General features: G+C 45.5%; 1 protein-coding gene across 1 annotated transcript in view; it reads right to left on the bottom strand.

Annotated features, from left to right (window-relative positions):
* The window catches only part of DOCK3 (dedicator of cytokinesis 3), a 259284-nt gene that overhangs the window by 36176 nt on the left and 210795 nt on the right, over positions 1–12313 (bottom strand). Inside the window, exons 28-32 of the mRNA XM_025044832.1 lie at positions 10444–10519; positions 9844–9944; positions 9534–9592; positions 7349–7497; positions 1082–1167 (exon numbers count right to left, since the gene is read on the bottom strand). Coding sequence (XP_024900600.1) covers positions 1082–1167; positions 7349–7497; positions 9534–9592; positions 9844–9944; positions 10444–10519 — 471 coding nt within the window. The remainder of the gene's footprint in view (positions 1–1081; positions 1168–7348; positions 7498–9533; positions 9593–9843; positions 9945–10443; positions 10520–12313) is intronic.

Genomic DNA, 12313 nt, shown 5'->3' with positions numbered 1-12313 from the left:
AACATCTTCAGCTAAAAAAGAAATACTAAAAGATAGATTCGTTTTCACAAATTATAATTATTTAAATTTCAAGTAGATTCATATTTTATTGTGTGACTCATAAGGAACACAGTGGGCACGGTAGAGGAGAAAGACTCCCCACTCTTGACACCAGAGATCTGGGTCCTCCCCACGAGCTGCTTCTTACTGGTCATGTAACAGGGTGTGCTGACACTTCTCTGAGCTGTTTCAGCACCTCCATTCATCAGGACAATATGTGCCCTGCCTGCCTCACAGATGTGTTGTGAAGATTAAACAGAAAATGTCAAAACATTCTGAATACTGTAAAGTTTGAAGCAAATGTACAGTATTAGTACTGAAAAAAATGTTACCGGTTTGATTTAATATAGCCCTAAAACAAAGAAAATCTCTAAGCTGGAAACGAGTGACATGGGAGGGGACCCTAGAGCTGTAAAGATCTTAAGATTTTGTTTTTTAGGAAGATGAAACACCCAACATCGCTATCTGTCTGGGAGGACCACGGCCCCCCCTGAGTCTCTCCCTTTCGACCTAGCCCTGCAAGGTCTCCTGGCCTCCATGAACTCAAGACAGGAGCCATGACTGGCGGACCTGGGACAATCCTTGACGTCATTCAGTACAACCGCCCTGTATCACGAACGGGGAAACTGCCCTGGAGAGGGAGCGTGATTTGTTCAAGTCTTAAGATCCACGTAGTATTTTTCAGGCTGACCGCAATTTTATAAAGCAGAGATTTAATCCCCTGCCCCCTCCCCCATTCCAGCACTGGGCCGTCGCTGAGTCTACATGAGCTATCTGCCCAACTGGATACAGTGCAACCATAGAAGTCCAGAGTTATCACCTGTCTCTGTCTCTTCAGTCAACTACGGCCGTCCCCGACAGCATGCTGTCATGGTGCCACTTTTTACTTGACAAAAGGTGGGCCCTGTTACCACCAGGAACAACCTGGGTCTCTCCTGATACCCACACTCTGGAGCCAGCCCAGCAGGGGCAGCACCCCTACTTCACTGGCCCACTTCACCCCCTCCCCCAGCGTGGGGTGCTTGGGGCCGCAGTAGCTTACAGCAGGCCGAAGAGCTCCCTGTAGCTCTCGTCGCCTTTCCCTTCCGACACCATGCTGTCCAGCTTGTCGATCAGCTCGGCCTCCACCTAAAGGGAAGCAGAGACTGGTTAGCGGGAGCTGACCTCAGAGGAAGGGTGAGAAGTCCAGCTCTGCGGTAGGCGAGGGTGGCGGAGAAGTGCTTTCTATTTTGTCCTGGAGCCAAACAAATCCTACGGAAGGCAGGACCCAATGTACAGCATCGAGAAGCCACCCTGCCGCCCCGGCCAGGAAGACCTCCCGCTCCAGCGGTTTAAAAAAAAAGTCGGAACTTGCAAGCCTCAGGTAGTGTTTCCCAGTCTAGGGAGCAAAATGCAAGGATTCCCCAGAGACGAAAGTATTCTGGTTCCAAAAGAGGCCTTTGCCAAGTATTTTTCTTTCTTACGAAATGTTCAGTTGAAAGAGTTTGTATGTATAAAAAACCTTTGGTTAGAACTTCACCCTCTACTCAGCCGGTCCCAAAAGAAGCTGGCTGAGGGGCTGCTCCTTACTCTGGCCGACATCAGGCTGGGCTGAGGGCGATGGGTTTCCTTCAGAGATTCTCCTTCAGGATAAAAGCCTCCACTGTGTCACCACGGGACCTAAGGCCCGTGGGCCGCTGCCCCTGCCACTGCCTCATCACAGGCCCCTGTAGTGGTATCGGATTCCTACGCGGCGAGGCCCGTGGGGACCGTGAGGAGCAAGGCTGCACTCGCGGCCACTACACCGATCTGCAAGGCGCTCGGCAGCGCCGGCCACTTTTCTAATAGGTCTCATTAGATTTACTCTGAGGTGAGAAATCACTTGGAAGTGATGTGAGATAAAATCTCTTATATCCTTCATTAGCCTTGAAAATGTGGTGCTGCGATATTATTTATATAGATTTCATATGAGCAAAAAAAAGGCATGTCTTCATTTAATAACGGACTATATAAAAGAAGCATTTTCTCACTCCACACAGAGCCAAAGAGGCCCAAGGCAATGAAGCAATAAAAGAATAATTAAATTAGGAAATTCACTGGAGGCCATTAAGGTTTCCGAAACCCTGGTCTGCTGCATGGCCAGGATGGGCACCGTCACACATTTGTTTTGCCTGATGAGTCAGCTGACATGTCACTGGAAACAGAAAGTCTGAGACAAGAGGTCTTCAGGGATCGATGCCAACCAGCTCTTTCAGAGCAGAGGAGCAGAGCAGAGGCATCAGCAGGGCCCTGCCTGGAGTTAGGTAAACTCACGTAGAGCTGGGCCTTGAAGGCCAAGTGTCTTGTTCCCAGTTCAAAGCTTGCCCTGTCTCACTTGGTTAGTCAGCTGGCCACTAGCCTCCCAAGGGAAGCAGGGTCTGTTTAAAACAAGGGACCGCCCTTCGCACATGCGGGCATAGGGAGACTGTGTTTCCCAGAACAGGGAAAAAGTGGGGAGGGGACCTGCAGCGACAGAGAGTAGGACAGTAAGACATGAGTAGCAGCAGTTCCCTGGAGTTCTCCAAACGGGTCCCTGGGCCAGCAGCATCAGTCAGCAGAGATCTTTTAGAAATGCAAATTGTCAGGCTCCCACTGGACCAGAAACTCAGCAGGGAGGCAGCAGTATGTTTTAACAAGCCCTCCGGGTGGTTCTGATGCCTATTTCAGTGTTAGAACTTCTGTATTAGGCAAAGAAGCTGGTGGTGGAAGGGTATGGGGACATTATTTCATCGCCCTCTGCAGTGCTGATAAAGGAAAAAGTCCAAAATGGGGGATGCTGACGATCGATGTATGCAAAATCGATGTCTCTGAGCCAAACGAAGTGCTAAGTTCTTCAACCGTATCATGTTGTAATTGGCAATACTGACAATTTCAGGTTTCAGGAGTTACTTTTATTTAGAGAACCAATATCCCTGAAGTGGCACCTCCTTATTAATTCATTCAACAAACACATTTCTTCTTACGTATCCAGCTGCCTACTCCTGGACAAAATATTTACCTCTCGGCGCCGGAGTGTTCTCGTTTGTGAGATGGTAGTGGTGGTGAACACTCCTCGTCGGTGTCACTGTGCCTTACCTAGCTCTTGGGAAGTGCTCAATGAATGTTAGTTTTGATTTTCACCTCCGCGAACCCACCATGTCTCAAGCACCATGCTGGGTTCTACGAAATAAAAGCACACGAAACGGTCCTGGTTCCCAGCAGCTCGTCACATGGTAGGGGAGGCAGGACGACAGCTGCCACAGCTCGGCGTGGTCAGTGCTTGCATGGGACACACACAGAAAGGGTGGCCTGGGGTCTGGGAAGTCAATGAACTGTTGAGTTTCAAGAAATAGTGTAAAAAACTTAAGAAATGTTTCTGCTCTTTGATCCAACGATTATAGGTGAGGAGTTTACCTAAATAATTAGGAATGTATATGTTTTTTGCAATATTAACGACAAAAATTTGGAAGGAGCCTAGGTTTTTAAAACTGAGACTAAACGGGTGGGGTCCGGCCACGCGGCGGGGGACCCCTCAGCCTCCAAACGGGCAGCGTGACGGGAGGAGCGGTGACTGACACGAGGAAGCAGTGATGAGACGGTGCCATTGAAAAAAGGAGATACGAACTAACGTGCTAATTGTTCTAAAAAAGCAATGAATGCAATGATTCCATTTTTCAACTTAAGAAACCTCTGTGTATTAGGAAAAAATCTAAAAAGACGTATCCTGACTTCCGCCCCTACGAGTTACTAATAAGAGTAGGATTATGGGTTAAGTTTTTCCATTATAGTTTATCTGTATTTTTAATTTTTCTACATTAAATAAGTACAGCTTTTATAGTTAGAAAAAGTATTTGCAGTAGGTGGTGAGTAGGGGAGTAGTCAATAGAGCTAAAGCCATGGAAAGCACAGTTGGGATCAAGACCCAAAAAATCTTGGATTTCGGTGATTAGATGGTTATGGGTGACCTTCAACAGAGCAGTTTCAGCAAAAGTGGGTGCACCATACACGCTAGACTAAATAGGATGTTTCAGGTGGGCGGGAAGTGGAAAGAGTAGACTATTCGTTTAAAATATCTGATGGCAAAGGGAAGCAGCCAGGGTTTTCTAACTAGGAACAACAAAGTTTACGTGACTTGCTGGACATCAATTATTCATGACTGTCTTACTGGGGAATAAAACACAGCCCATCAGTTGAGTCTTGGAATATGAGACAAATGAGCTCCAACTTAGTCTTCCACAAAGCTAACCTTCTTTGCTGTGTTAGTGACTCTGGAATGCGGCCCAGCCCGCTTTTTGACAGACTTGGCTGACCGCTGGTGCAGACCTGCCATGTCACCTACTTCTTGGTAACTGAGTTCTCTCACCGGGTACAGGTATGATAACACAGAAAAGCAACGTTTTTTTTTTTGTTTGAAGTTATTATTTCCTGCTCACTTCAACAATGGATTCCTATTTTAAATACTCTTTACCCATGATAAAGAGCATCTATAAAAAACCTAGGGCCAGCATCATAGTTAATTGTGAAACACTGAACGATTTCTCCTAAGATTAAGGAGGAGGATGTACACTCTCATCACTCTTAAATTTAACTTCAGACTGGAGGTCCTAGCCAGCACAATGAGGCAGGGAAGAGAAATAAGGGGCATACGGATTAGAAAGGAGGAAATAAAATTGTCTCTATTCACAAGTGACAGGAAAATCCCAAGGAATCTACACAAAGTGCTTCTAGAACTAATAACAGTGTAGCAAAGGTGCAGGACACAATGCTGATATACGAAAACAACAGTCTTTCTATATTCTGGCAACAAACAACTGGAAAACAAAATTTAAAAATCAGAATAACATATAACACCATCAAAAAGTAGGAAACACTTACATATAAACCTAACATGTATAAGATCTGCATGCTGGAACTATAAAACACTAATAATAAAAGAAATCAGAGAATATCTAAATAAATGGAGAGATATACTGTCTTCACAGAGTATTATTAAGATATCAATTCTTCCCAATTTGATCTATAGATTACAATGCAATCCCAATCAAAATCCCAGCAGGAACTTTTGCAGATATTGATGTATTGATTCTGAAATTTACAGGAAAAGAAATTGGAATAGATAATACAATATTGAAAACAAACAAACAAGCAACAAAGTTGGAGAATTGACACCATCTAATTTCGAAACAGTGTGGTACTGGCGAAAGATTAGACATGCAGATTAACAGAAAGACCAGCGAGTCCAGAAAGAGATCCACATCAATTGATTTTTGACAAAGAATTGTCTTTTCAACAAAAGTGCTGAACAGCCATATGCAAAAAAGAAACCAAAAAGAGCCTTAACCCATACTTTACACCTTACACACAGACTACCTCAAAATAGATCAGATATCTAAGAGCAAAATTAAAAACCTTCTAGAAGAAACATAGGAGAAAAATTTTGTGGTCTTGGGTTAGGCATAGAGTTCTCAGATATAATCCTAAAAGCGTGATCCACATAAGAAAAACACTGATCAAATGGACTGCACAAAAATTAAAAATTTTTGTTCTTGAAAGATATTGTTTAGTAAGTGCAAAGGCAGGCTAAAGACTGTGAGAGAATATCTGTAAATCATATATTCAATAAGGGACCTATATCCAAAATATATAAAGAACTTCAAAATTCCACAATAAAAAAAAAAATTAAAAACAAACACTAATTTTGAATAATCATTTCACCAAAGAAGTTATAGAGATGGTAAATAAGCACATTAAAAGATGCTCAACATCATTAATCACTAGGAAAATGGAAATTAAAACCACAAGGATATATAACTATACACCTATCAGAATGGCTGAGATCAACAGAGAGACTATATCGAACATCGGTGAGTCTATGATCAACCACAACTCTCATGCACTGCTGCTGGGGCTTCAAAACAGTACAGTCACTTTGGAAAACAATTCGACAGCTTCTTATAAAGTTAAACATACGTTTACCACGATACTCAACACTCCTATTCCTAGGTATTTACCCAAGAAAAATGAAAGTTTATATCCATACAAAAATCTGTAAAGAAATGTTTTTTAGCAGCTTTATTCAAATCACTCGAAAGTGGAAATAACTCAAATGTCCTTCAAATGGTGAATGAATAAACTACTACTCAGCAACAGAACAACTGACCGATGCAACGACGTGGATGCATCTCTCAAAGGCATCACGTTACGTGAAAGCCAGTCTCAAAGGCCACAGTCTACCTGACTCCACTACACAACGTTCTGGAAATAGCACGCCTATTGTGATGGACAACAGATCAATAGCTGCCGCAGGTTAAAGGCAGGGGAAGGTTCTGACTATAAAGGGGCAGCAAGATGGAAGTTTTAGGAATGAAAACAATACTGATTGTGGTAGTGGTTCCATGAAGTTAGTTATGTGTTTGCCAAAACTTACAGAACAGTAAATCACAAAGAGCGAATTTTTACTTTTTATAAATTTAAAAATAAATAAAAATTTACTCTGCTCCTTCCTGTTACACTCGCTTTAAGACCATTGGTTCATCCCAGAATCAGAGTTGGTAGGGAGCTTAGTGAGACACTGGCATTGTCCCCAAGTCACTACAGAAATTTCTCCTAGAGGCTTCCTGGGAGCTTCTGCTTGAGAGCCAGCAGTAAAGAGAAACTGCCCATCTCCCAAAGCAGGCCAGCTTACACTGGACAATTCTTGTCACTGACAAGTTATTTCTTTTATTAGCTAAAGTCTTCTTCCCTACCACTGACCCTTCTTGGTCCTAGTTCTATTCCCTGGATATAGATATATGGCCAGGGGCCATCTCCTCCACCTTAGAGGTGGCAGAAGAACTGCCCAGAGGGATAGCCTGAAGTCACTCAGAAGCCAAGGACTTACATCTCTCTCTGTGTAGAATTCCGTGAAATCCTGGGCTCCCCTGAGCCATGAGAAGTCATGTGGTTTGGCTATAGCCCTAGAAATGCCTGCACCATGCACCCTGGGGATCCTCCAGAAAGGAAGAACACCACGCTCCCAAGAGCCCTCTCCTGAATGAGCTGGGAGGCTGGAGTCTCGGTCATTTCCCCCTTGATCAGAAAGCTCCTTTCACATGATATTCGATCCCTTCCTCCGATCCTTTTCTGGCCTCTAACTTCATGAAGAAATTCCACAAGTTAATTCTGGCCAGCGAGTAAGGGAGAACCCTGGAACAGGATGGCCAAGCTACAGTTTATTTCCAGTGGAAACTTAGCCTGGCCATCTGGGTCACCTTCCTGGGCAGTAAGGGTTCATTCCAGAGAATACTCTGAACGCTGCCAGGGGGTGTCTTACCTGTTTGAAGTTGCCATTTTTCCTCTGCTCCCAGTCCATCATGTCATGAAAGATGGGAATCATGATATTCCGCACTTCCGGCTGTGGGACCAGCGTCACACCCAGAAAAGGACCGATCATTCCTGGGATGAAGTGGATCTTATGTTCACCTGAATGACAAAGCCCAACAGATGTTAGTTTATGCTTCCTCTGCTCCTTCCGTGGAAACCTCCCAAATGTGACCACAGCGCATGCTTGGATCTGCACTGGAAGCATCTGAGGACAGAGCAGGCTCTCTCTGGCGGCCTTCCGAGATAGCCCCCTCTTGGCTTTGTAGCGTTCGTGGATAAAACTAGCCTGGGCTGGTTAAAACAAGTGTTCGACAGGCACGAATTGCCTTTCCAAAGAATTTCCTGGGAGGTTCCACGTACTACCTGAATGTCATGCTGAGATCAAGGAACAGAGTTCACTGCTCTAGACAGAACAGGATTTCTGAGTATCCTGTGACAGTGTTTGAGTGTGTTTAGAACAGTCAGTGAGCAAGGGAAGCCCGCCCAACACCACACACCCCTGGGGTCCCCCTCCAGCCCAGAGGCATTTAGGTGATGAGGGTGTCAATGCACAGTCCCTGGTCTAGCTATGAGAGGCCTGAAGGCCATGGGCCTCTCTGCTGTGCTCAGCAGCGCCTTTGAGACCCCTCCTGAGTTGGTGGGAGGCTCTGCGCAGCCCTGCCCTACGCCCACAGCGTGGCGGAGAGTGTGTGCCCCCCACTGCCTGGCCCCTTGTCTTCGCGCTGCATTTCTGATGGTAGAACGACATCTGCTCAGACCAGCTCAGCTCGCCCCTCAGCTTTCCTATTGAGGCCTGCCCATGCGAAGTGGTGATGTGGGTTGCTGGCCTGCATCTGGGGCATGCACCCAGAAGCCAAGGCCGGTCCTGAGGACCATGGGACAGAACTTTTCCTTGCAATGGTGCAACAGAGTGAACCACCTGTTGGGGCTCTGCTTTAAGTCCTTCAGAGACTAAGGAGACAAACTGCGGGACTGTGTGATGACTGCTATAGCCAAGGCACATCAGTTCCCGAGGACCAGAAAATGTCATTTCCACCAAAAACAATGAGGCAGGATTGGCTTTATCCAGCAAATTTGGCATCTTTTTTGATTTCTTCCATTTTGAAAGCCCATCGAAAGAGCAAACGTTAGCCCCGGGGCTGATTCCACGTACTCCAGTCTCGGTGTTTGGTACAGTTGCTGGTCCCTTGTGTTCCTGAGAATCTCAGAGTCGATTTCAGGGTTAAACTATATACCCCAGTCCTGCTAGATGCAGGAAGAGTGCTGAAGCCGGGCAGCCTGCTTGGGGAAATGCATCTCCCTCACGGGCGGAAGGCCCTGGTGCCTGCCGGCTACGGCTTCTAGGGTTAATGACCGAGACAGCTAATGGAGGGCGGCAAGACTTTATGACTGCCAGTCCTAAGGGTTCAGAGCCACAAGCTTAACTGAAAGCAGACTTCACTAGAAAGAGTAGCCAGCCCCGACAGGCTACTCAGAAACCTATTGTGCCAAAGGATGGCCCACTTAGTCACCAGGGTGATCCAAGTATTCTACCCAAAACACAATTTCAGATCCAAAGCGGTGGGTACTAGGGAAGCTATAAAGAGAAGGTGTCGAAAGAAAGGAAGCTAAAATCACTGCCACCGAAGGGCTGCTCTTCCCTTCCCACTGCAACCTCCACGCAACCGGTATCAGAAATGTGATGTGCGCGCCTCAATACCAGAGACCCAAGGAGCGTTTCGGTCTTTATTAAAATATACAGCTGCCCTTGCTCACATGCGGAGGCTCCCCAAGATCTGTGCTCTGAGCCCGCAACATCCCAGGAACACGAAGAGCCGAGAGAATCTTAAAAGCATGAGTTCTCGAACTGGGAAAAACTACTGAAGCGCTCATCTCCTTTTTCTCCTTTTGACTTTGACTTCTCAGAAAAGGGGTTGTGAACATGTACTGCTGGGGTCTCAATGCTCAGCTAACTCTCCCTGCCGAGGGCTCTGTGCACACGTGCGACACCACCCATGTGAGGTGTTACGATAAAGACACGTAAAGATTTCTTGTCTGAATTAACATTCCTAAAACCTGGGGGAAGTTATCAGTCTCGTCACTTTTTATTTGGCTATGCAATATGTGGAAGGGAGAAATAAGGAGAAAAGACCTACCTAAATTTTGCCACATGCTGAACAGTTCATAAGCCATCATCACACGCATGTCCCCATACCTGGAAATAGTAACACAGGAGCCAGTTAATAGTGGGAGAAGGTTCAGGAAGAGGGGGCTACAAACTCAGCGAGGCCAGTACTTCGGCACTGTTTTGGAATGCTTTCCAAAGTACTAAGTCATTTGGCCTTTGACTGTGTGCTCTTGCTTGGCTCCTTGGGTAGCTGCTCCAGTGAGAACCATGTGGACGCTCACTGAAACAGGCCCATCTGCGCATGTGGCAAGGAGGTGAATAAGAGACATATGTCTTACTTATCTAGAATCTTCTTCCTCTTGGCTGAAGTGATGACTTCGAGCTGGAGGCTTGGCTGATTTATGAACAGAACTGCCAGGCTAAAATAAGAATTCCACACCTAGGGAGATGGGAAGAGGAAACACGTGACAGCCTGAATCCTTAACCTTGCAAGGAGAGATTCTAAATATATGCATGTAGCACAGAATTCATTTTACAACTTTAAGATTTTGCTTTTTTTTCTCCTTTTTAAATATCTTTGCAAACAGGATTCTTTTTTCTTGACTCTGTTGAAGCCAATAGTGTTGATTCTGGACTAGAAAGCATACGCATGGACGTCTGGCTCCCAACACCTCCCACAGTGGGGCTCCCAGGTGATATTCTAGTCACTATCAAGCCTGGAAGCTGTTTGATACTATGAACGTATTAATCGATATGTCAGGCCCTATGCTGACGCCCAGCCGAGTTCTCAAATTCCCGACCTGCAAAATGGTAAGCAAGATAAAAATCATCGTTTTAAGTAAAAAAAAAAAACAAAAACCAAAAAGAAAAACAGTGAGCTTGGTTTTTGTCTTTCTAGGGTTATTACGAAGACAGTGATGAATCTCAGGAGCGCCTACCTTAAAGTCGAAGTCTGTCTCTGTGAAATTCTTGTGCAGTGCAGAAGACAAGTACTGGACGGTAGTGACTATGATACTGCAGTAAGGGAAAAGGGCGTTGGCAGAGTTAAAAACTCACAAGGGCATCTGAGAGCTTAGCATTAACTGTCTATGGCCTGTGTGTGAACTTCTTGAGGGCGACGTGCTCTCACGTAAGATGTGACCATAAAGGAAAGACACGGATGGCACGCATCCCACAGAGGCCGGTGCTGGAGAAGCGCCTACGGCTGGCAGAACGGCACGGACACCGGCGGGTTCCAGCCCTGGCTCTGCCATGGTCTGGCTTCGCTCCTACTTCTCTCTTGGCCTTAGTTTCTCTGCCTATAAAAGGGGGCAGGTGGGGTTTGATGGTTCTCTAAAGTTTCTCCCAGTTCAAAGAGTGATTTTAGTATTTGGGGGACTTTTGGGTACTGAGCATATATCATGATCGACATAGAACTTAAGAGTATAATTTTATTATTTTACTTGATACTATGGGTTTATAGTTATTAAATGCCTACTTTTGTCATAAACTATTATTTTCATCTGTAAGTTATCTGATTCTAGCCTTTAGTTTAGAATATCACGCTCATTTTAGCCTGGGCACATATAAGGGGCGTTAGGAGACTGGCTTGCTAGAACCGAGGACACAGGTTAGAGAAAATGAAGTGCAAAGGCAGCTGAAGGTTTGATTACAGAGGCCTTGGCTGTGGGGCAAAGAAGCTGGTATCTCACAGTGACCCCTGGGGTCTTGCTGTAGAAAAGGGTCAAAGCAGAAACAGCACATTAGAGAGACTAGTCCACCAGCAGAGCCGGTGACAAATCTGAAAGATAAAAAGCCTTGGAAGAAGAGGCTGCTCCGTCAGGATGGGTGGGGGAGCCTGAAGTACTCCGAGAAGAGCTGAGAGTTAGAAACAAGAGCGATTCAAATGGAAAATCCACTATTTGAGAAAATTTCTGTGCAGCTTTGTTTATAACCATTCTTCTGGTCTATATAAAATGTTTGTAGTTTTGAAAAAAAAGAAACAAACAAAAAAAACAGAGCCCTATAAATGGTACACAGTGGAAAGACCATGCTGGTACCTTGCTGACAGATCTAACATAAATAATTTCACTCTGCCCTGCACAATGCCATCATAAACGGTAGATCGGTGGGAGGAGGCAGCGGGCTAGTTAGTAGCGGCCACGTAGCTTTCTCCTGAGTGGAGGGAGACGAGGTGAGCTAGCATCTTACCCACTGCATCACTTATCTGGTTTGCTAATTAGAAGCACAATCTAGAAATACGAAGGGGGCAGGAGGTTTGGGGTCAGCCTTAGAGTGAGTTCTGTGGCTTCAGTCAGAAGTGGTCAGCGCCTCACAGCCAGGTGTCAGGTGGGTAATTAGCACTAGCTGTGGGAGGTAGGCAGCGGCTAGCAGACAACAAATCAAGGGGAGGGCCTGGGATACTGCCTGAAACTGGAGAGCCACAGAGGCCAATGGGACACTGCATAGGTCTCCCTCCAGGGAGAACCCTTCGCTGGGTATTATATTTCACAGCTTTAACATTTCCTTTTCTATCCTTACCATGACGTCATCTAAGAGCCAGGCACTTAGGCTCCATTTTTAAAATATCTCTGGGTTTTTCTTCTCTTTGAACTTATGGTAAATGGTCAAGTCCTGCTAATTGTGTCTCCAAACATTTTTTTTCACATTTACCCTCTCCTTTCTGATCCCATGACTTGACCTTGATGCCTGTCTTGTTTTCTCTCTTGCACATACACACACTCTCCTTAGTCTGAGAACAGCTCTGTGGATGCTGGTGCAGGGCCCTTCCACACTTACTTGCTTGTGAGAAGTCTCATCACCATCCAG

This window comes from Pteropus alecto, unplaced genomic scaffold, assembly GCF_000325575.1.
Source record: "Pteropus alecto unplaced genomic scaffold, ASM32557v1 scaffold53, whole genome shotgun sequence".
In the NCBI taxonomy this organism is placed as follows: Eukaryota; Metazoa; Chordata; class Mammalia; order Chiroptera; family Pteropodidae; genus Pteropus; species Pteropus alecto.
This window is presented reverse-complemented; position numbering and strand designations above follow the sequence as displayed.